The sequence below is a fragment of the Poecilia latipinna genome, unplaced genomic scaffold (assembly GCF_001443285.1).
Source record: "Poecilia latipinna isolate Pla-1442-1.1 unplaced genomic scaffold, P_latipinna-1.0 Scaffold1389, whole genome shotgun sequence".
Lineage (NCBI taxonomy): Eukaryota > Metazoa > Chordata > Actinopteri > Cyprinodontiformes > Poeciliidae > Poecilia > Poecilia latipinna.
The window spans coordinates 116864-139382 of record NW_015114005.1 but is presented as its reverse complement, the minus strand read 5'-3'; the positions used below and the strand labels follow the sequence as shown (position 1 = coordinate 139382).

The following is a 22519-nucleotide window of genomic DNA, read 5'->3' as shown; positions in this document are numbered from 1 at the left end:
GAGAAACCTGCCTCCTTTTACATCCGGAGCGTGGATGATGAAGAATCTGAGGAGCAATATTTGCCTGTTCCATCAGCCTCTAAGCCCAGTTTGGCTCATCTGTCAGAAAAACAACAGTCGGAAGTGAGGACTGTTTGTCCGTCGACTGTGTTCCAGGAGAATCCAGGTTATACTGAGGTGATAACTCATGACATTATCTTAAAAGCGGATGTTGTTCCAAGACGACTTAGTTATCGTATACCTGAGAGACTTCTTGAACCATTAAAAAGAGAAGTTGAGTTAATGCTTTCCCTTGGGATCATTGAGGCATCACAGAGCGAGTGGTGCAATCCAATTGTTCTTGTTCCTAAGAAAGATGGAACAATAAGGTTTTGCATTGATTTCCGCTATCTAAATTCAGTCTCAAAGTTTGATTCTTATCCAACACCACGAATCGACGATCTTATTGGAAAACTAGGCAAGGCAAAGTATCTCACTACCATTGACCTTTCCAAAGGATATTGGCAAGTACCACTCTCTCCCAGGTCCAAAGAGCTGACGGCCTTCAGAACACCATGGGGCCTTTACCACTTTAGAGTGATGCCGTTTGGACTGCATGGGGCTCCTGCCACATTTCAACGCCTAATGGATAAGGTACTCAATGACCTCTCTCATTTTGCCTCTGCATATCTAGATGACATCATTGTTTACAGCAGCTCCTGGGATGAACACATGCAACATCTACAAGTGGTCTTTGGGTGTCTCCAGAAAGCAGGATTGACAGTGAACCCAGCCAAGTGTGCCATAGCAAAGAAGGAAACGGAGTATCTGGGTTTTGTCATCGGAGGAGGATTGGTGAAGCCACAAATTAAAAAAATTGAAGCCATCCAGTCCTGCCCCCTTCCCCAGACGAGAAAACAGCTTAAATCCTTCTTGGGTATGTCTGGTTGGTATCACAAATTTATCCCTAATTACTCTGCTAGAGCTTCTCTTCTCACAGACATGACCAGTCTTCGGGGCCCAAATATTCTACAGTGGTCTGAAGAAGCTAAGCAAGCATTCAGAGATATTCAGCAGGCCTTAAGTAAAGATCCTGTCCTCCATTGCCCTGACTTCCAGCAGGAGTTTATTTTACAAACGGATGCATCAGATAAGGGCCTTGGCGCTGTGCTGCTTCAGGGTTCTCCAAATGATCGGCATCCAATCGCCTTCATCAGCCGTAAGCTGTATCCTAGAGAAACCCGTTATTCCACAATAGAGAAGGAATGTCTGGCTATAAAGTGGGCTTTGGATTCGCTCCGCTATTATCTCTTGGGGAGACAATTCATTTTGGAAACTGACCACAAAGCTTTAAAATGGCTACAGAAGATGAAGGACACCAATAGCCGAATAACCCGCTGGTACCTGGCCATGCAGCCCTACAAGTTTGAGGTGCAGCACATCCCTGGCAGAGAGAACATCACTGCTGACTACTTGTCCCGCTGTACCAGCAAGACTTCAGAGGAGGGGGAGCGTGTGGTGGATGCCCTTACCACCACCACATAGTGTTAGTATTGATTTCTTTATTCCTGGTGAATGGTCAGATGTTCCTGCAGAGCAGTGGGAGCTGCACCGGATCGAGAAGGAAAAGGAGAANTTTTTTTTATACAAGGGGGAAGATGTGTTAGGTTCAAGTTTTGACCAGATTTCATTTACCAGACGTTTTGGCTAATTTACAGAAAAATAAACTGCTGGACACCGTTCCTATGGGACATTCTTCTACTCTACTAAAACACTGATAATATCAGGAGTTCTTTTTCCTTTGTATCCTTCTTGATCTTGATTTTCTGTTCCAACACAGAACTACAAACAAACATGTCTACTTTCATTTTTGCCTGTTATTTTTTTAGTTGTGCCTAGACAACATGCAGGAAATACAACAGCAGTAAAGGCAATCCAAGTTACATGAAAACTGTAATTGATTCAACTTCAATCAAATTTTCAACCAACGCCTTCAAAACTAAAAATTGTGGTGCAGTATATTTCTCATACATCATATGTATATATACAAGATACAATTATTTTGTCATTTTCTTTTATATTTATACGTTAATGGAATCATGCAATATAAGTATGACATTTTGGTGCAGCAAACACACATTCAACCCTATCTCTGATACTCTAGTGCCAGATTGTCATATTTTATAGAAATGTAGACAGCAGCTCTGCTATCATTAAATTCAAATAGTTCAAAGGAAAAAAAAAATAAAGTCAGGATTACCAAAAATTATTAGAATAGAAAAAAAACATAGCTAAGAAATTTACAGAAAAATAATAATATTAAAATTTGCAAAAAATAAAAAAAATTGATAAACTAGTGCAGAGAAATGTCAGGATGTCTTTCTCAACTAGAATTAACAGTGAGGGGAAATGGAGGGATTTTAATTGAACAACAGTCTGAGTTGGTCAAACTGACAAACGTAGTCAATTTCACAGATATGTAGGAACCACCCAAAGAGCTCTGGCACCTCTGATTTTGGGTCTGGATCTGAAAATGTTCAACGGTGTCTGGTTTCTACCGTTGCTTAGTTATAGGCTTCACTGCAACACATCTGTGAGCGTTTCTCTGTCTTCTTTCAGCATCCCTCCCTTTATAAAACCCCAATGAATGGTTGGTATGCTTTTGTAACGCTGCTTCTGGATTCAATCCTTGCTTTTCAATGAAGCGGACAGAAGAACCGGGATCAGAGCCAGCTGGCCTGGATTCAGTATTGCTTAGGCACATTAGCAAAGACAGGCAACATGAGGGAGGTTAATGCAGTCCAGAACCCGAGGTTTCAGCACCATTGTTCTCCACTCAGTCTTTATGTTGTGCGTACACTTACTGTCCACTGAGAGGGCTACAGATGAAAGGGGATTTCTCTGTTCATTTGCTCTAACAACATCACAGACTGTAAGCTGATATAGATGTTTGACAAATGAGGTTTTTTTTTTTCCCATTGCTTCCTTTATTCAAATCCTTGAGCTGCCTGAAAGGCCTCTGTTTAATGAGCGTATACTGTCACACTCATTTACAACTAGTAGCAGAAGCACAAAGACTGAAAACAAAAACAGAAATGTTTACACGTGTTGTTTTCAACCATCCATATCATTTCCCTCTGCAGTCAAACCATCACGATTCTGAGCTATTATTTCTGTACTCATGTTGTAGTAAAACTGATTGGGAGGATCATTTTGGATTTTTCTTTTCCTCTATAAAGTGTCTTGAGAAAATATTTGCTGGGAATTGGCAATAGGTAGATTGATAGATGAACTGAATTAAATTGGAATAGAAGATGTTCAGAAAAAAGATGAAAAGAGAAATCATTAAATGAGCGGCCAACGTTTGGCGAAGACCCCAACAGCTGTGTGTAAAGAAAAGAGACACAATCACTGCTTGTTGCACAACAGAAGACCGTTGTAGAGTGGATAATGCTGGCATCTAAGGGTGAAAACTACAGATATGTTTATAAAAAGTACTATTTATAAATACTATTTTAACCTAATGCTAGAAGAAAACCTAATTGACATTTTTTTTTTTTTTTTACCATTTCAGACACCATTTAAAGTTCTCAAAATATACAATTTATTCAAAATATGTTAATGCAGCCATCAATATATTCCAGTAATTACAAAATCAGTAGTTTTTGTTCACCATTTCATCCTTAAAGACAACAGGGATTGCAGGAAAGAACAAGCATTAATTCATGGACAGTTTAACAGATTCTGACCCCTTTCTTCTTATAATATCGCTTTATAAAGTCAAAACTCAGAGTGAGTTTAAAAAAAATAATACGTGTACTCAGTTTAACAGTTTTGAGAAGCTCAAGCGTCATTGCATCTCAGGTGACATACATTTTAGGCAATGATATTCAATCTACAGTCACTAAAAACAAAATTACTTTTAGAACAATCCAATTAAAAAAAAAAAAGCAGCTTTGTTGAATCAAAAAAATGATTCAGACTGATTGATTTTTTTTAAAAAAAGCAAATAGGCCTAAGAAATTTAACGTTTTAGATAATCCAAAGAAATCGATCTCAGGTTTGAGGGCCAACTAGGTGCATGCCTCAGATTTATAACTACTGGATGACTTAAAAAAGGGAGCTGGAATGTTTTCTGCATTCCAACCATGAATGTGCAGACATTGTTTATTAAGACAGGTGACTGGATCAGTTCCCCAACAGCAACAACACAGACATGTAAAGGCAAACCATGAAAACAGTTCCAGGAACACTGACACAAACATATTTAAGCACTCATCTGTACACTTATAGAACTCTGTACAGGTAATTATAATGGAGAAAACAAAAGAGCATCATGGGTAAACGTAATAAAAAGGGGTGGCCATGACAGACAAACTAATCCTTAATTCTCCAAACCTTAATGCATTTTGTTTTCAACTCATCAAAGAGTCTTTGGCACAATCGAAACAGAGAGGTTGTAGGAAATCAAAAGGATTAGTCAAGCATGTTTGGAAATACAGTTTCTGAGAAGTAAGTCAGAAGGGTGGTACTATTTTTAAGCTTACTGTGAATATGACCTTTCAACAGCTTTTCATCATTGTGTTGGCAACACACACCGATGTGTGTTCATGAAACCCACATACTTAAACCAATACATATTAGTTCATGCTTCTTTTTAGTAGTTTCATGAATTATAAAAAATAAGCTGAAAATACTTTTTATTTCCAAAAAAACATTATAGAACAAAAATGATAGACATCTGCTTTATTTTGTATCTGAAAAGTCAGGCACAAAACAATCAACGCTATAAAGGTGAAAAATGGAAAAGAGGCGAAATGACCAGCATCTAGTGACATCGCCATCATGTTGGCAGTTATTGAACCGTATACAAATAAATCACGTAAAAGAAATTTGGCATTATTTATGGAAATTTAAAAAAACCAAACACTGTTTGGTCTTCCAGTGGTAGCATATATTCATGTACCATCTGATAGATGGATACATGCTTGTTATGTGGAGAAGGGCAAGGACTGTATTTCCAAAAATGCTGCACTATTCCTTTACTTTCACGTCTTATTTTAACTAGAAAGTTGGCATTTTGAATTTGAGCCACTATAGGGAGTTCTAATGACAGCATTGGCTTTTGAAAACTCTTACAGTAATTTACAACAATCTCTAATAACAAAAATACAATAACTGGCAGACAGAGGAGCCACACAATGGCTACCAGAAAAAAAAAAAAAAAAAGATAAAAACAAATAACACTGTTATTCGTTGAGACACAAACAGAACCCCACCTTAACGAGACAAGTTTGTATTTAACAACATGTACAGACGTCGGGCACCAACTTATGTCTCTTCATCATCTGATTGATTTTTTTTTTCTTTCCGTGTCAAAAGGTGCTCATCTCATACTGCATTCACACTCTCCACATATCCAAATAATAAATACACTCAACTTTAAAGAGCCATAATGTTTTTACACATTAATCTCATAAATAAGGAAATGTACAGCAACCAAGTTTGTTTAAATGATCTATGGGGGTGAGCACAAAGTGGATTATAGAAAATACACAGCATGACCTGTCAGTTAAGGGGTCATATAAGAGGACGGTGAAGAGTAGCCACCATGTTATTCTGACATTTTTAAACAGTGCAGGTGATTTACGTTTGTTATCCACTGTGAAATACACTTTTTCCATTAGTCAACACTGTTTTCTGGTATTTATTCCCTTTAACAGTTTAAATGCAAACGAGACTTAAAGACGTCATGCTACGTTTCGCTGTTCCCCAACAACCTTCCTTTAACCCTCCAGCATGATGTTCCTGCACATTCAGAAATGACAAAAACTAGTGAAAACATCAGAGTGATGCAGCTGAACTGTGAATTTGTCCTGCATGAAAATGTTTATTGACCTGATAGGAATCAGTTTACTGAAAAAAATAAACATAAATAACAAAAGGAGCCGTTTCCAGCTCAGTTTGAGGGCGGAACATGCATCATGTTGGGGAATTTCTCTACTCCACTGCATCAAGATTTTTGACATGATTAAAAAAAAAAAGCCCAACCTCGGTGAATCTACCAAAGTACTCAGGCCCATTGAACCAGTTTCTCCTGTACCTCTGAACTTCATCCAAACAACTCAACTTTGCTCTTTTCCTGCTTTGAGCAGGATCTCTCTGACAGCAGGAGAACTTGCACAGAATGGAAGTGCGACTTTTCTGGACCGAGTTTAAAGTGGACAGAGAACAGGATGTCAAAAACAGGATTACCCTTTGTTTTCTTCCTTCCTCTCCTCCTTTCCTCTTTACGTTTTCTGTTTTGTCAACAGTCACATGATCAAGAGGCTACGACACGCAGCAGCAGGTCCGCGCCTTCGGCTGCTCCTCCTCCTCCAAGGGCTGTTTGAATTTGAGGAGGGGAGGATCGCCGCTGGCTGGCGTGTAGTAAACTGCGTTGCCGTTGGAAGAGACCAGTGGCATCCGAGGGTCCTCAGAGTAAAATTTGGCATCAGAGAAGGAGTCTGTGGAGCCGTTGCCAAGGTGGCCGTTGAACAAAGGGTGATTCAACAGTTTGGCTGCTGCCCTCTGCTTCTTTAACTCCGACAACGTCTGAGGGCGCTCCTTCGGCGCAACGTCCTCCTGCGAAGGCTGGGAAGTGACGGCCGTGCCCTGACTGGGCGTCGGTGTGCTGCCGTTGGAGGGCGGTTGAGGTGGCGTGGACGTTGTGGTTGTGATGAGGCCATTCTGTTTGCCACTGCCATCTTTGAGGATGGCGGGTGTCTTGAGCTTGTCTGGCAGCTCCACAGCTACAACAGGCTTTACCTGCAGAATGTCGATAATGGTTACTGTGATCCCTCTGCAGTTTAGTGCCATTTAGTCTATTCACACCCCTTGAGCTTTTTCATATTTCATTTCGTTGCAGCCATAAACTGTAGTGTATTTTATCAGGACTTTGCCTGATAGACCAACATAATGATGAGGTGGAAAGACAGAGATATGGTTTTCAACATTTTGTAAAACCAAAGTTGAAAAAAAATGCTATTTTGTTCTGGACTTGCTTTAATCTAAGCCATTAAGCCATTCCTTTGTAGCTCTGAGTCTATCTATGGTTGCTGTCCTGCTAAAAGTCAACCTCCTCTCCATATGAAAATCTCCAAATCAAACACAGATGAACATAATTTCCTAATTAGGTTACTTCTGAATGGTTGCACCAGATTTTATTTAGCTGTATCAGAATAAAGGGGGCTAAACGCAAGTGCCCACCACATTTTTCAGATTTTCATGTTTCAAAAATCAACAATTTTTCTTTGGACACAATTATGCACTTGATCTTGTCCAGAGGAAGTCAACTAAAAATACTAGAAATCCATTTTATTATGCGTTTATTTATTTATACAAGGTACTTATTTTGTAGAAAATGTAGCTATTCATAAAACGTTTTAAAAAGAGACATAAAATACAAATATTTTAAGTGACCATGGTTCATGTTTATTAACATAACATTTTTGCGCACCTTGCAGAAAATTCCCCTTCGGTTCATGACTGAGTATTTTTAGCATGTTTTGTTTTTCCATTGTGGGTTTCCTCCTGTGTGGCTGTCAGAGGAAGTCTTTATCTCTCGACATACCAACAGTCAACCTGACATTTATGACAGATGGTTATCCTTTTTGGCGTTTTAAAATCACTAATTTTAACATGAGGGAAAAATGCACCACAATAACTAGCTTCTTAGTGGAACAACTTCCCACCTGATTATTCTCCTGATCAGACTCTTTCTCCTTCTCCTCCTCTCTTCCTCCCCTCCACACAATGGCCTCAGTTTCGTACTCCTTGCGACACAAGTTGTGTCTGTCTGACAAACTAGCTCGCCGCACCACTTTTCTGTAAACACAGACGAAGTTACAATAAATAAAATTAAAAAGAAAAAACAGAAAGTCATGCTTATCTTCCATCTAAAATCAAACCCAAACCATGCAGTAGCAGGCTTTAGAACCAGCAGAGGGCAGTACTCACCCACGACTGCCTGCGCTGGAGGTTCTCCTGCACAGTGAGGTCTTGTGTTTGAGCTGAGACTTCATGATGGTGTCATGCTTGTGTTTCAGGTCCAGCAGGATGGCTCTGAACTCCTCATCCTCACACAGATCTTAAGAAGCAAAGATGAAGCACACTGTATGTCAGCTGCATGAGATTAGTTAAGATTAATGCAACAAACAACAAGGAAAAGTGTTAGCGTTCCTTAAAACTTTTAAACCAGTTCCTAGTGTGAATAGATCCTTTATCTTAAGCATAAGGAAGTCCCTGCAGGGATGATTTGTCTTCTTTAACATACCGATGGGTGTCTCCTCTAGGAAGGTCTTAGCACTGAGATTTGCTCCTTGTGACACCAGCAGCTCTGCCACATGCATCTGAAACAACCACCACAGGAGTAAATGCTACTGACGGCTCAATGTGAACACTCATCGTCTTCATGCTTCTTGCTGTGTTTGCTTTACCTGACCCCAGCAGGCTGCCGCATGAAGAGGCTGCCATCCATCAGAGTCCCTCAGGTCCACTCGAGCCCCCGCCTCCAGCAGCAGCAGCTCTGCAGCCTGAACGTAGCCGTTTGCTGCTGCGATGTGGAGCTGCAAAGACGGATTATGGATGATTGTGAAATTTCTGTCAAGTGACTTGGATATGCAGCTGATTTGCTCTGGTGTTTATACATTGTGGCTTAAGATCCCATGCACAAAGATTGTTGCAAACTAATCGCTGCAACAGAGTTTTCAATGGACCACCCAAAAAGATATCAAAAGGCTCTACAATCGGTGTTGAGTAAAGCAAAAAAAGTTAAATCATTTACTGTTAGGAGCTTATCTGTGGTCGTTATGTTTCCTGTTTTGCTGGTTGCTATCAGGGATCACTAAAAGATCCATTGAATTCAAAACTCTTCTCATCAGACATTAAAAAAACAACATTTTATAGGCGTGCAAAAATGTTCGGAAACGATGTGAAGATTAGATTTCAGCTGAAAATAGGTACAGTAAGTCTGTTGTTTGCTTCATTTAATATCCAAAGTTTGTTCACATGGACGTGTAAAATTTGTTCAAAAATTGAACGGTTGAAAGTCATGCCTGCAAAGAAGAGAATAGTAGGAAGTTGGCATATAATCTACAGAAGGTTTCCAGTGCTTTTAATACAAATAACATGCGTATTTTCTTTGATGCGCCAAGAGGCTGACCCAAATCTGTTTATTCATTTCAAAACACCAAAAAAACATGGAAGAATATTAAACTAAACCGTTTGGGTTTTTAAGAGAACTGAATTCAGAATTGGTTTATTTAAGATAACACAATTAAAACATTATTTTTTTCGGTTTTTCTACTCAGAGTTTGTTGTCCTCTGCAGGTGGCCTCACCTATGTCACCTATGCAGGATCAGCTGGTACTATGGGAACAACATGTAAAGCTGACAGAGACATAAAATCTCTGTTGGTTTGTTTTTGTGTGTGTATAGATGTCATATCTCTGACATACAGACTCACAGATAAAAGTACTTAACATCTTCAAGGGATAAGCAAAGCTGCACTTTAGAGCCCTTTTCTATACACCAGAGGGGCAAAGTCTAATTTGACCTTACAGATCCTGCTTTTGGATTTGCAATGTCTGTACATGGATATACTAAACCTGTAATAAGACACAATATCAAGAACACACAATGTAATTTAGTCACTACTTGCCAACGTGCATGTAAAATAGAAACTTTAAAAGCAAGCTTTTTCTTTAGACTTTTTATTGTATTTTTGTCCCGAGTATCAACTCAGGCTTAGCTCATTTCAAACCTGCACTGGAGTTATCCTAAGTATCCTAAAGCAGCACCTGGTGGTATTGAGAAATACCATGTAGTTGAAAAGGGCAAACAGAAGCATGTGAGGAATGTTGGGGTCATCCAGTTCATGGAGAGCTGATCTCTGTCTGCTTTTAGGAATATTGGCCTGTGGTGGATGCCCTTACCACCACCACATAGTGTTAGTTTATTTCATTTAGACATATATTTTCTCATGGGTGCACACTTTAGTGAATGTCTGTCTGAATGGTTAATTTATACTTGTTTTTGTTTGAGGTGCCACTTATAGGAACCAGCTGGTTCCTATAAGTGGAACCTGGAGTAAACCATCTACAAATTTCTGAAAGACTGAAGAGGGAGACTTCAAGTTTTTATTTAATTTTGTCACTTAAATATTCACTTATTGTTTGTGCTAAGTTAAAGTTATTTTGTTTTATTTGTTTATAGAATGCTTTAGTTAATTTTGTATTTATTTGTTCTTTTGTTTGGTCAGACATCCCTCCTGTGGTAGATTTGGGTTACTCCACCCCTATTTAAGCAGTCTTTGTTTGGTAGGTCAGTTTTGTTTGTGTTTAGTTAGAGTTCAGTTGACCTCAGTTAATTTGGATCCAAATTTGTTTATCTTTTGATTTATTCTTGCTTTAAATTTTTATGCTTTGTTGATGATTTTTGAAGAATTAAATTGAAGCCTTTTTCTACTTTGAACATTTTTTGTCCTTGTTTGAGTCCAGTCCCTCACATGGCCGATGCAGCGAGCGACTGAGACCTTCTGTTTCAAGGAGGCTTAGAGTTTATTATAATCGGAATGAAAAAACACAGGTAATCTGTTATGAACTGTACAGGAAACAGAGATTTCAGGCTCACAAGAGAAGAGCAGATTAGATTATGTGTGGTAGTCATTATTCTCATCTCATTCATTCATTCTTCCTGTTTAAAGGAGGTGGTTCCTCTCCACTGTCACCACATGCTTGCTCAGGCTGAAGGATTACAAAGTGAAAGGTTCAAAGAAATTAGCTGGGCTTCCTTTGGTTTGCTTTACCAACAGGCAATACAAGGATTTGTTGCATAAAATGTAACGTGATCGGATTAAATGACTCAGTTGTTCTGCAATTATTTGGACTGATTTGAGTTGAACTTGTCTGGTAAAGTGCTTTCAGATGACCTTTAGTGTGAATTAGCTTTTCATAAATGATTGGTGTAAATTATGCTTTTAGTGGAAAAAAGAAGTTAATATTTTAAAATATGCTCTGAAAAATAGCAAATGCAGTCTGCCATTTTCTTTTCTCCTGCTTAATTTTACTTCTTGCACAGAAAAGTTAAAACTTGCTGAATATCCACAATCCATAATTTCTGCTGGGTGTGTAGCACTTACCCAAAGATTAAGGGTTACCTTGATTCATGTTTGTAAAGTAGTGATCTAACCCTGTAATTTTGATTCGTAATCAGAAAATGGTTTATAGAAGTGGAAATACATTCATGGATCTCTATTTTACACTTAATCAGCATCATTTATTCACAAATCTATTGAGTGCAGAGTGATTCTGCACATGAAAGCCAGTTAGCAGGTCCCAGTGATCATTAATGGTTACATAAAATAACTTAAAGTCTTTGTGGCTCCACAAGGAGCCCTGAAAAATCTTTAAATATCTCAAGCTGTTTAGTGTTTAAGGAGTTGCCAAGAATGTGGAATTGCCTCAAATCTAATAATCAACAAGATAACATGTTTGTTATGCTGGCATGGGTGGATACGAAAGTGCTCTAATTAGCATCAAAAGGTCTTACAAGTGTAAGCTTTTTTCAGTATCCTTTGAATTGTAAAACGCAGTAATTTTTTCTGCCCAAAGAAAACAAGAGTCAGATTTATACTGCTCATATGGTGGACTCCAAACAAAACAGAAATGTCGCCCTCGGGTTGCCACCAAATGTTCCTCTGCAGCTATTCTAATCTTTCCAAAAGGTTTTGAGTGTCTATATAGGAATTTTTGGACAATTTTCTTTAAGAGCATTTGTGAAGTCAGACACTGATGTTGGATGAGAAGGTATGACTTGCAGTCTCTGCACTAATTCATCCAAAAGGTCCTCTGTCGAGTTGAGATTAGGACTCTGGGCGGACCAGTCAAAGTCCTCCGCGCCACACCGGAACATCCATGTCTTTGTGGAAGTTCATCCTTGTTTTAGCCATGTCAGACCGCAAGACATGAACATCACTACTGCTTAAAAACAATCAACACAAAATGTATTTCACTGAAAAGCAAAAGATTACCGTTACATAACATCGTAACCACTTTCCGTTTTTTCCCCCCGTCTTTCCTGCCAGTGATTTTAATAAGGTATGCTCCATTTTGCTTCATCATGCTCAATAAAGATTAACAGGATGCAAGGCAAAGGGATGAGGAGGTCCAACAGACAATCTGTAGTAAGTATAAAAAGCTTAACAAGGTTATTTCGGGATACTACCTTACTTCGCTATTTCCACCCAGTGATCCGTCACCATGTTTCCACATCGCAGCTAAATCCCTGATACGTAATGAAGACTTTATTTAGGTCCCTGACATTACATCCCTCTTAGGAAATTAAATGTAGATGATTCTTTTCATGCCCTTTTCAGTGCATCACTGCACTGATCTGCTATGTTGGGGAAGCAGATAATTCAGTGCACCTCTTAATACTGAAAAACTGATTTAATGAGTAAATAAAGCTTTTTCAGTCTTTATGTCAGAGCACACTTTCTGTAAATGGCTGAGCTAGCAGAACGAGTACTGTCAAACTCTGTTCCAAAGAATCTGTAAGTTATTAATGCACATAACAAGAATGTGAGCAAAAATGACCAGTTTTATATTACATTAACATTAATTTGTTTTATGCTGAATTGAAATGGTCTTACATTGATTATTGACATGCATAGCTTTTTAATGCACCAATTATTGCTTCAAGCTTCTTTATATTGCTGATGTTCACCACCAGATAACCAGTGTATCTGTAGAGGATTTCAAATCTCAGCTGATTCGCCTTAAGAAGGTTTTAATGAGCCTCTAATGCCTGATTAGCTCGGAAGGTTTTACAGCCTCCTGAGGCAACGTTGTTGAGAATATAATCTTTAAAAGGTTAACACGTAAAGAAGAAATTCACAGAATATTTATACGTATTTGTCTAATCGTCTCTCTGTTGAAGTCCTGTGTGGAGAACTCAATTTGCGTCCGCAACCAAATGATTCACATTTTCTTCAAAACAACAGATTTACAGATCTGTTTTGGTTGCACTTCAGACAGTCTTTGCTTTGCTTATTTTAGTTTTTTGCTTGGTGCTTATTGGACTATCAGTGTTAGGGAACTTGGATGTGTAACAGCATATTTGGTTTCACACAAATTAACTGATCTAACAGCAAAAGCATTAAAGTACAAAGTAAATGTAAAGAAAAAATAGTCTGAACAAAAGCTTAGGACAAAATGTCTGCTTTAACAGAGGTATAGCTGCACAATATTAGGAAACATATTTATGGGTTGATGATGTCAGTTACTATTATCCCATCTCACTCTTCTTTTCCTAGAAAGATCCATTTCAAAGAGAAACCCTCACAGCCAACTAGTTATGCCTTGGAGCAACTTCTTACCAGCGTGGCTCCCTGAGAGTCCTGTTGGTTGACCTCGTCTCCTACTCTCATCATCTCCTGGATGTCTCCCATCATCTTCCTCTCTGTGGACGCCCGTGTCTCATTGATCATCTCCTGAGTGATGCCTGTGCAAATTGCAAACAGAAGCATGCTTAATAAAACCAGGAAAATGTTACCCTCCAAGCACAGCAGCTATGATTGGCAGTAACATGTTTTTAAATTAACACAGGATTGTTCCTGCAAGCATAAGAAATTGCTCCAGGCCAAATTAAACTGATTTAAAGAGACAGCAACACGCTCTACTTTTTAATGTGGTGCAGGGATGATGGCATAAATGAGTAAACTGTTTACAAAGAGAGGATAATATGAAAAAAAAAGGCTTTTAGTTTGAATATTCAAATGAGATTTTACTTTAAGACATGGGTGCATTATTGCCTTTCATTGGGGAAGTGTATGGAAGACAAACCTGCCAAAAATAGCATTCGCTCCAGAAATAAAAAGCAGAAGCCAACAGGTGTCACCTGACCATGCATAGTTTACTGTCAAGGTCTCAGCTCTATGACCTTTTCCATGACACGGACTTGCAGAAGCCCATCCACTCATCTGAGGATCCACCTTCCTACCGAACGGATTTAAAGATAACCCTCCAGTTTATTTCACACTCTTGGCTGCAGCAGGAACCCGCATAAGACTCGGTGAGTGATTGTGAGGAAAGCTTGACTGAATTCACAATTGGAGTCTCAGCGAGAGAAGCATATAAATCAGTGCTTTTTGTTGGTTTCATGTTCCCTCACATTTTTCTTCTTTTGTGTTTTCACTTGTATTTGAATTGAAATCTTTCTCTTTAGTAATGTCACAAATTCTGCATACCTGTTGAGAGATTTGGCCTTTATGAGCCACAGCTTGAAGATAAGAGAAATCTTTTCACTCAAGTAATAAAAGAGGAAACTAAATTCAAGGACGAATAATGAAAACACAGCGGCTTATAAAAGAAATCTGGTTTTTTGTTCCTCATGGAATGAGATTGTTGTAAATACATCTACATGATGGGAGAAAATATTTGGATTTTGCCTTTGATTTTGGTCCAACAGTTTTCACTACATACACAGTCTGCAAAAAACAAAAACTCTGCACTGACAATCTGACTATAGTTGTATACAATCAGGCTTTTTATTGCAAAATTATAATATTTTGGTTAATTATCTTGTTAAAGATTCAATATATGTATATTTCATTCACATTGGTACCACTTCTTCACAGTTTACCTAAATGATGCACAAATATCACAATGGAATCACCTAAACTTATATACCAATATATCAATACTCTGTTGGCACCGAAGAAGATTCGCTCACCTCATCATGCTGAGTGCTTTAACTGTCAGCAGTCCGACCGTTTTCTAATTAATTCAACAGGGTTCTTATACACCAGATGGTGAAGCAATCAATACATTTGGACAAAAAAACAACAAAAAAAAAAAAACAAAAGGTGTCAGACAATAAGTAACTCTCTCTATCCTTGTGCTGTAGCACAATGTAAATGTTAAATCCTTCGCTGAGACAAAGATGGACTATGCAAAATGACGGCCAACTTTAAATCATGCACACATTACATAGATTTGATTTGGCTGAATTTGATCCATATCTTTGAGCTTAGATAAAAGTAACACAACCTTACATGATAAGATAAGAAAACACTGTGACAGTACATTAAATATAATGTATACATATGTGCAAGCAGACCAGTGCCAGGAGTGAAAAATTACTGCTATGAGACTCACAACACTTGAAAAATATGATCTGATAGCACTGCTACCTTGCAGCCAGAAGGTCCTGGGTTTTAATCTTGGACTGGGATCGTTTTGCATAGAGTCTGCATGTTCTCCATGTGCATGCATGGGTTCTGTCCTTGTACTCTGGCTTCCTCCCACAGTCCAAAAAACATGACTATTAGAGCAACTGGTCTCTCTAAGTTGACACACTTGGGGATCAGTGTGTGTGTGCATGGTTGTGGCTCTGTATTGCTCTGTGATGGACTGGTGACCTATCTGAATGCCTCTCGCCCAATGACTGTTGGATGTAGGCACAACCCGCAACCCTGCAAGGATAAACGATATAGACAGTTGGGTGGACAGTTATGTGGTCAAGCACTTGGGTGGAAAACCCCGTAAGAGATCCAATAACTATTGTCAGCCCATATTGTGTCTCAAACATAAGATACATGTCTTTACAGCTACACATCTTTTGTGTATTTGATAAAAATGTGACTTGTTGATGCCAGATAAAATTTAATTGAGGAAGAACCAAACCACTCAAGTTGTTTGTGTTGTGGCCGGTCAAAAGGACTGTGTCTTCCTCGCAAACAGGTAGAGAGATTGCTTCATTATCACTGCGACTCATTGCAGATCATCTCTTCTCTACAGGGGGAGGATCAAGGCAGAGTCGGATCAGTCGATGCTGCATATTAAGCGCTCTGTGTGTTGGGGACAGGCTGTGTGTGTTTGCCTGTCCCCGCAGTGTCTCTGGAGATAGAAGTCTTATTCTGCACCGCTGTGCAGAGAACATTACAAGAGCAATTAGCAGAGCTGGACTCCCTTTGATCAGTGTAATAATCATTCTTCTCACCTACTGTACCGCTATCTGCATTCTGCAGCTCCACTGATCCTTTTGTACGCTGAGAAGCTCATTTTCGAGTGTGTGTTCACCCTCTTCAGACCCCCAGTTTGTTTGTGCTTCCATCACTGGCTCCAAACCAGGATCTAGCCAACACAAGGTGGCATCATGTGCCCCATTTATACGGTTAACAGAAAACCAAAGCTATTAACCTTGCTCTTGTTTGCAAGACAGAGCTTATCATAACAGAGTTTTTCTTGACCTTTAATTATCTGAGGGAATATGAAGAAGATTTATGATGCTCCAGCATCCTCCTGCCTCCACACAGTGATGTTTACCACCAACCAGCCCAGTGATTCATTTACTTGAATGCTGAAGGGCACCTTTGCATCCTTTACAAGCATGCAAACAAGCTAAACAACTTCCCACAAACCTACACATACGCAGTCATGGTAAAAAAGAAAGTACACTCTATTTATTTTGAGTGTATCCAGGGGTTTTCCCCAAAAATTTTTAATTATGTTTTGGTGAAGTCTGAGATGTGAAGTTCTGCACACTTGGTTTTGGATTTTAATAATATCAAAGCCTAGAGAAGATCAGATAATTTATACATTAAAAGCACAGAACTGACAGAGGGATGACATCTCTTTTTAGTATGACTGTATATCACATAAAAGACACTGGTGTTAGAAAATGAGCAAAAAAAAAAAAAGGAGCCGAGGTTCAAATAAAAACTGAAAAATCTTTAAAAAGCTTGAGGATTACATGAAAATCTCACTCCCTGGAGGCAGTATACAGTATAAAGAAGTTCAAGGTAGCTTGCTTTTCATCCGTAGAAGTAACTGACATTCAGTCTCAAAGTTTATGTCCTTGGTGGCCTTCATTGATTTCATTTAAATTTCAGTGTAGAAGCACATAAAACGTTAAGCTTTCATCACTTTGCAGTGTCAACTAAGATGGTCTTTTCCACCTCTTTTCAGAGCAAACCAACATTTTTCCCTTCAGATTTTAGCAGTCCGCTCTGGAGATGTGATTCTTGCCACATTTCTTACAGTTCTAACCACTGTGTGTGTGTGAATAAATAAATTTGGGTCTCTTGTTTGTGGCAGTCTAAGTTGATTTAATTTTTTTAATTACTGCTATACGTATGTGCTTTATGCAAGTACAGTATGAAAGCCAGATTATAGTATTCAAATGCACTTAGGGAGAAGGACCTCACAGGTTTGGCTACAAGTTCACCTGGCTTGATGAAAGTAAAATTGAAGTGTTTAGCTATAATAACCATCATCACATTTGGAGGAAAGAGGGAGATTCTTACAACCCAAGAACATTATAATGTGTGAGCATTTTGCTGCAGGGATGGCAGCAAAACAGTCAGTAAAACTCAGTCAGACCAGTTCTCTCTGGAGGAACAGGACAAAATTCCAGAAAAGAAACACAATATCCAAAACATCTCGCCCAAGTCATATATTAAGGATATTCTTTCTTTACATCACCACCTCCAAAGGTTCCTCAGTCGTCCCCAGAACAGAACCAGCCTTCTTTACCAAACAGCTGAGCATTTTTAAGTCCCTGGTTCTACTGCTGCTGCTCTAACAGATGATAGCAGAAGATATTACACTCTCCACAACAGACTTATAGAAGACATGCAGCATCTGGCTGCAGACATGGAAAGATCTAAGCTTACCAAGAAGTAAAGTCTGCTCCATCTCTAAGACAACTTGTTGCATATCCACTCCGGTCCGTTTTCCAAGTGAACACCAAAGTATTTATACTCCTCCACCAACTTTCCATGATGGAAATGGAGCTCGACATACTCATGTTCCTGAAATCTACAGTCATCTCCTTTGTTTTGTTCACATTTAAAATAAGGTGATTGTTCCCACACCATGCCACAGAGCGCTCCACCAACTCTCTGTAGTCAGCTTCTTGATCATTTCTGACAGACCTGATGAATGCAGAGTCATCTGAGTATTTCTACAGATCACAGGAATCTGTTTTGTACCGGAAGTCTGACATATACAGCGTGAAAAGGAATGATGAGAGTACAGTCCCCTGTGACGCTCCTGCATTTCTGACAACCTGCTTCATTTATTAACCACCAGACATTGTGGTATCGTGGGAATTAATATAATCCTAGCTAATGTAAAACAGGAAATGCTTAATCTGATTTAATGTTGGTAAGAAAAAGGTTATGTGTCTTTAGATGTAGTTTACGTAAATATTTAGTTTCAATTGCATTTCAGCAATAGAAAAATAAGAATTCCTGACAGGCAATCTCAAAATGTATTGCCCTTCAAGCACTAAGATTCCTCTGTTACAACAATGCTTGTAAAGGTCAAATATCCAAATATCTTCAAGTCAGTTTGTGGAGAAAGACAAAGACATTCAGAGATCCTCTTTGGAAGAGGAAACACTTTTCCCTCACGCCCTATTACTGCAGTAAATACAACACAACGCCATATCCTGTTTACACAAACTCCACATTTGCAAGTATTGGAAAAAAAAATAATTCAGTGTTTACTGGACTTTAAAGGCCAACTATTTCCTGGCGGGTGGCAGGAACTTCCTGCAATCTCCGTTCCTCCAGCAGATGCTCCTCATTCTGGTCAAGTCCAGCAAGCAACCCAATGGGCTTATTTTTGCTCATTAAACTTGCGAAACTCAGCCAAATTGCTAATATATCTACAAAAATGCTAATCTGCTCTTCCAGTGGATTATATTTCAGCAGCCAAATAACATGCATCCAGTCTTAAATGCAAAAAAAAAAAAAAAAAAAATCACTGCCAACAAGATTTTCTTCCTTTACCAGCTGTAGTCACACATGGCAGTCTGTAAATGTCACTATTTACCCAAGAATAAACTAAAACATTGACAAGCCCTTATGTGGATTTTACTCCAAGCTAAATACAGCCATATCTCGCCAAAGCACATATTTGAAACACATCACACGCCCCCACTCCTTCATTCTTGCTGATCTGCAGTCTGTTTTGTCAGCACTGCTCTCCTAGAGCTCTCTCTCACTAATATCACAGACAAACTGCGCCGGCTGCAGCTGTTTACTGTGCCGCAGCATGAATATACAGCCTCCTAATCTGCATCCCATCGAGAGAGAGGGAGAGAGAGACAGAACACGTGAGCAGTGAATATATTAGGAGTTTACCCAGAGAGCTGGTCCTAAATCTGAGCGAGACTCTTAAAAACTGAGTGTGGTCTCAACTCTGCTGCTGGTTTTCTCTGCAATATGTACCTGTGCAGCCCAGAGCAGGAGGAGTGTAAAAATTACTTCAAGCTGCAACACATGCTGACTGCGTCCTGTATAAATTGGATACATCTATATCTATATATATATATATATATATATATATATATATAAACATATACAAACATGAATAAAGGGTAAGTAACTGATGGGAAAAAAGGAAAAACAAAATTAAAGGAAGTAATTAAACTTCAAAGTATAATAAAAACAAGGCGGATGTTGGAGATAACATCAACAGTCTAAACATTTTCCATTTGAGTACTGTTTTGAAGTCTTCTGAAAGTTACAGAAAAATATTTTCCATCAGAGATATTTAAACTTGTTTAAAATCATTAAGGCTATTTCAACATCTCCTACTGGGTGTTTTCTGCAGACTCCATCTTTGGGATTAACGGCTCCCTTCAGATTGTAGCTCTGTGATAAATACAAGCACACACACTTTCTTCATGGCACACTATTGGAGGCATATGGTAATTACACACAGGGGATATTAAAATGAATCAACTCATATTGATACACGGACGGTGTGAACGCTTTAAATAGAGCCACTATGAAGAGAAACAGTTTTGGGGATTTGATCTTCATGCAGATGTTTTCACATTTTTACATCAATAAAAGTTGATCCATTGCATAATGAGATACTTGACACTTTATTTAGAAGCATGATCCACTCACATGCTGTGAATGTGAAAGGACATCAATAATTTAGCTTTACCAGTATTTTAGAATTTTTAATATGCAACGTTTTCAAATTCGTTTTGTCCTTTCTTGATTTAATCCCTATATCTTTTGACTGTTCTTTAATTCTTGTATCTCTCCATTTCTATTTATGTGTTTCTGCAAATTACTCAATATTAGTTAATTTGTTTCCAGCCATTGTTTCAGGGATAACAAGACTATGAATTATTATTCTTCTTATAAAAAGCCTTGAAGTTATTTAGTACTAAGGTTTAAGTTATTTAGTAAAAAATCTAGGTTTTTAATCCTATTCCCCAAAGACAAATAACTATACTTAATTAAAAATCTGCAGTGATGGTATGAGAGACTTTTTATCCAGTATTTTTAAGCTTATTCCTTCCTTCTGTTGGAATGACCTTACAGCAAAGCTATTTAATTTTTTTAATCTTTTTCATAATTTTAATGTCATTTTCTTTCCTTCTGTCTTTCTATTTTCTTTGAACTTAAAACTGCTTAGAGTAGAAATTACACAAACCAAAGAAAATAGAAGACATCATCTCAGTATTTAATATTACTTCAGCAATAAGAGGATTAGTTGATGAATTATTGCAGTTAAAAAAAATAACTAGTAAGATCATCCTAAACATTAAAATTATAGTATTTTACTCGATTACATAATCCTGTGCAGTCTATTCAAACCACTAATTCTAGCCAGACTCAAAAATGAGTCTCTGCTTCAGATTCTCCATCTTTTTTTTTCATTTCCACGCCCTACCTCTGTTGGCCATGGCCGTCTCTATGATGTCCAGCGTCGGGTCGTCCTCACACAGGTCATAGGGCATGTTTCCGTCTGAGTTGACTGCCAGAAGATCTGCACCACTGTAGGAAATGAGCAGATGAATATTTAAACCAATATATAATATTCATTTGCAAAAGATACTGTGTGGATTAAACACTAAAAACGGTTTAATATATTAATGAAAGCTTCAGCTGTGATAAATGTTCTCCACAGGTGAGTTAAAAAATGCTGAAAGCTCATCGTCACACTGACCTAAAAAGTAAGAAAAGAAATAATTTGATGACAAAAATTATATTAAATAACATCAATAATATAAACACATACATACATACAATGATAAAACAGATATTTGCTCAGTAGTCATAAGCTTTATTGCAGCTTTCCGTCTTCATAAACAGAAACAATGTGGGTGTGATTAGTTTACTCTCATTTCTCTGATGTTACTTTTTGTGCCTGTGCATATCTTGATGTTATATCTTCATTAAGCTGTAATTAAAGCCTAATAAAAGCCATCTCATTAAGTCCTGATTAAAAATGTCAACGTGTGAGTCACACTATCCCGGCCATTCACGGTTAATTTAGCTGACGAAGACAGGAGCTTGTGTCAGCGCTACTGGATTATTAAAAGCATTTTCATAATAAAGATGGACGGCAAGTCAATCAGTGACTGTTCTTCTATGACATCATGTCCAAGGACAGGACAGAACTCATCGATATATATGTCAAGTGTGTCCTCTTTTGTTTTGTTTTTTAAATACAAATCACACACTTCTGCCACAAATTGATCCTTTTGTTGTGTGTTGGTCTCCTTTTTCATGAATATCCTATTTTTCATCACGTTATTAAAGTGGGATTGCAATTTCCTCCACTGCTAGATGCATTACCATCCATGTTGGTAATGCATCTACCATACACTGGCTCCACAGTGAAGCCAGTGTAATTTTTTTAGACAGAAAATTGTCCTTTTTCCTACAAGGAAGTCACGGGAAATCAATTCAGGCTCCAAAAAATTGCTTTTTTGTTACCCACAGCTGCATATAAACCTAAAAACACACAAGCCTAAAAATGTACCAGTGCTGATATTTTCTTCGTGGGCCTTGTGAATCCCAGCACTTCCTTTACAGCAATTATTGCTTCTGCAAGTTCAGATTCAAACTGATTAAAAATCTCTTTGGATTTTCTCTTCCACTTGAAGACATAAAACTAGTAATGGGTGACACTAACCCAAGATGTTATTGAATTTATTGCAAACACAATAAAAGTAATGATTAAAAAAAAAAAAAAAAAAGCTTCACAAAATCTGATCTAAAATAAAACTCACCTATTATCAAACAGTAATGTAGCTCAACTGCCAAACAGCAATTACTTACAGCTACATTAAACCAATACAGAAAAATAATAATAATCCGATTCCTACGGTCAGTTTTGGAGGTTATTGAGTTTTTTTGTTAGAATCAGAAGATGATTCATTCTTATTACAACAATTTTTTTATTTCAAAGCAATTATAACTGATGCAATAACTGTGCATCCCGAGCAAAAACTGAAAATGTGTAAATCCCTGAAGCTACCTACATTATTTTATCACTATATCTAGTAAGTATTCACCTCCGTATACCTCAATATCTTGTTGCTGCTCCGTCATGTGTATCTTAGTTCCTTGTTGCTATTGTGGCTCACACACCTGGCTCATTCGAAAGTCAGGATTCCTACATAGATTCCAAAAGCATCGTTGTTGTGCGATTTTTCTTCTGCATTTGAGCTCAACTCAGGC

General features: G+C 38.2%; 1 protein-coding gene and 1 long non-coding RNA gene across 3 annotated transcripts in view; one reads left to right on the top strand and one right to left on the bottom strand.

The window, feature by feature from the left end:
- Positions 1-3564: 3564 nt before the first annotated feature.
- The window catches only part of ppp1r16b (protein phosphatase 1, regulatory subunit 16B), an 88173-nt gene continuing 69218 nt past the window's right edge, over positions 3565-22519 (bottom strand). For both annotated transcript variants that reach the window (XM_015056541.1, XM_015056542.1), the window contains exons 5-11: positions 20724-20827; positions 13397-13521; positions 8457-8585; positions 8294-8369; positions 7978-8107; positions 7713-7845; positions 3565-6786 (exon numbers count right to left, since the gene is read on the bottom strand). In XM_015056541.1, coding sequence (XP_014912027.1) covers positions 6310-6786; positions 7713-7845; positions 7978-8107; positions 8294-8369; positions 8457-8585; positions 13397-13521; positions 20724-20827 — 1174 coding nt within the window. In that variant the 3' untranslated portion in view covers positions 3565-6309. The remainder of the gene's footprint in view (positions 6787-7712; positions 7846-7977; positions 8108-8293; positions 8370-8456; positions 8586-13396; positions 13522-20723; positions 20828-22519) is intronic.
- On the top strand, positions 10203-19005 carry LOC106962251 (uncharacterized). Its single transcript, XR_001427935.1, has 3 exons — positions 10203-10332; positions 15389-15391; positions 18993-19005. It is a non-coding gene; the product is annotated as an uncharacterized LOC106962251 (long non-coding RNA).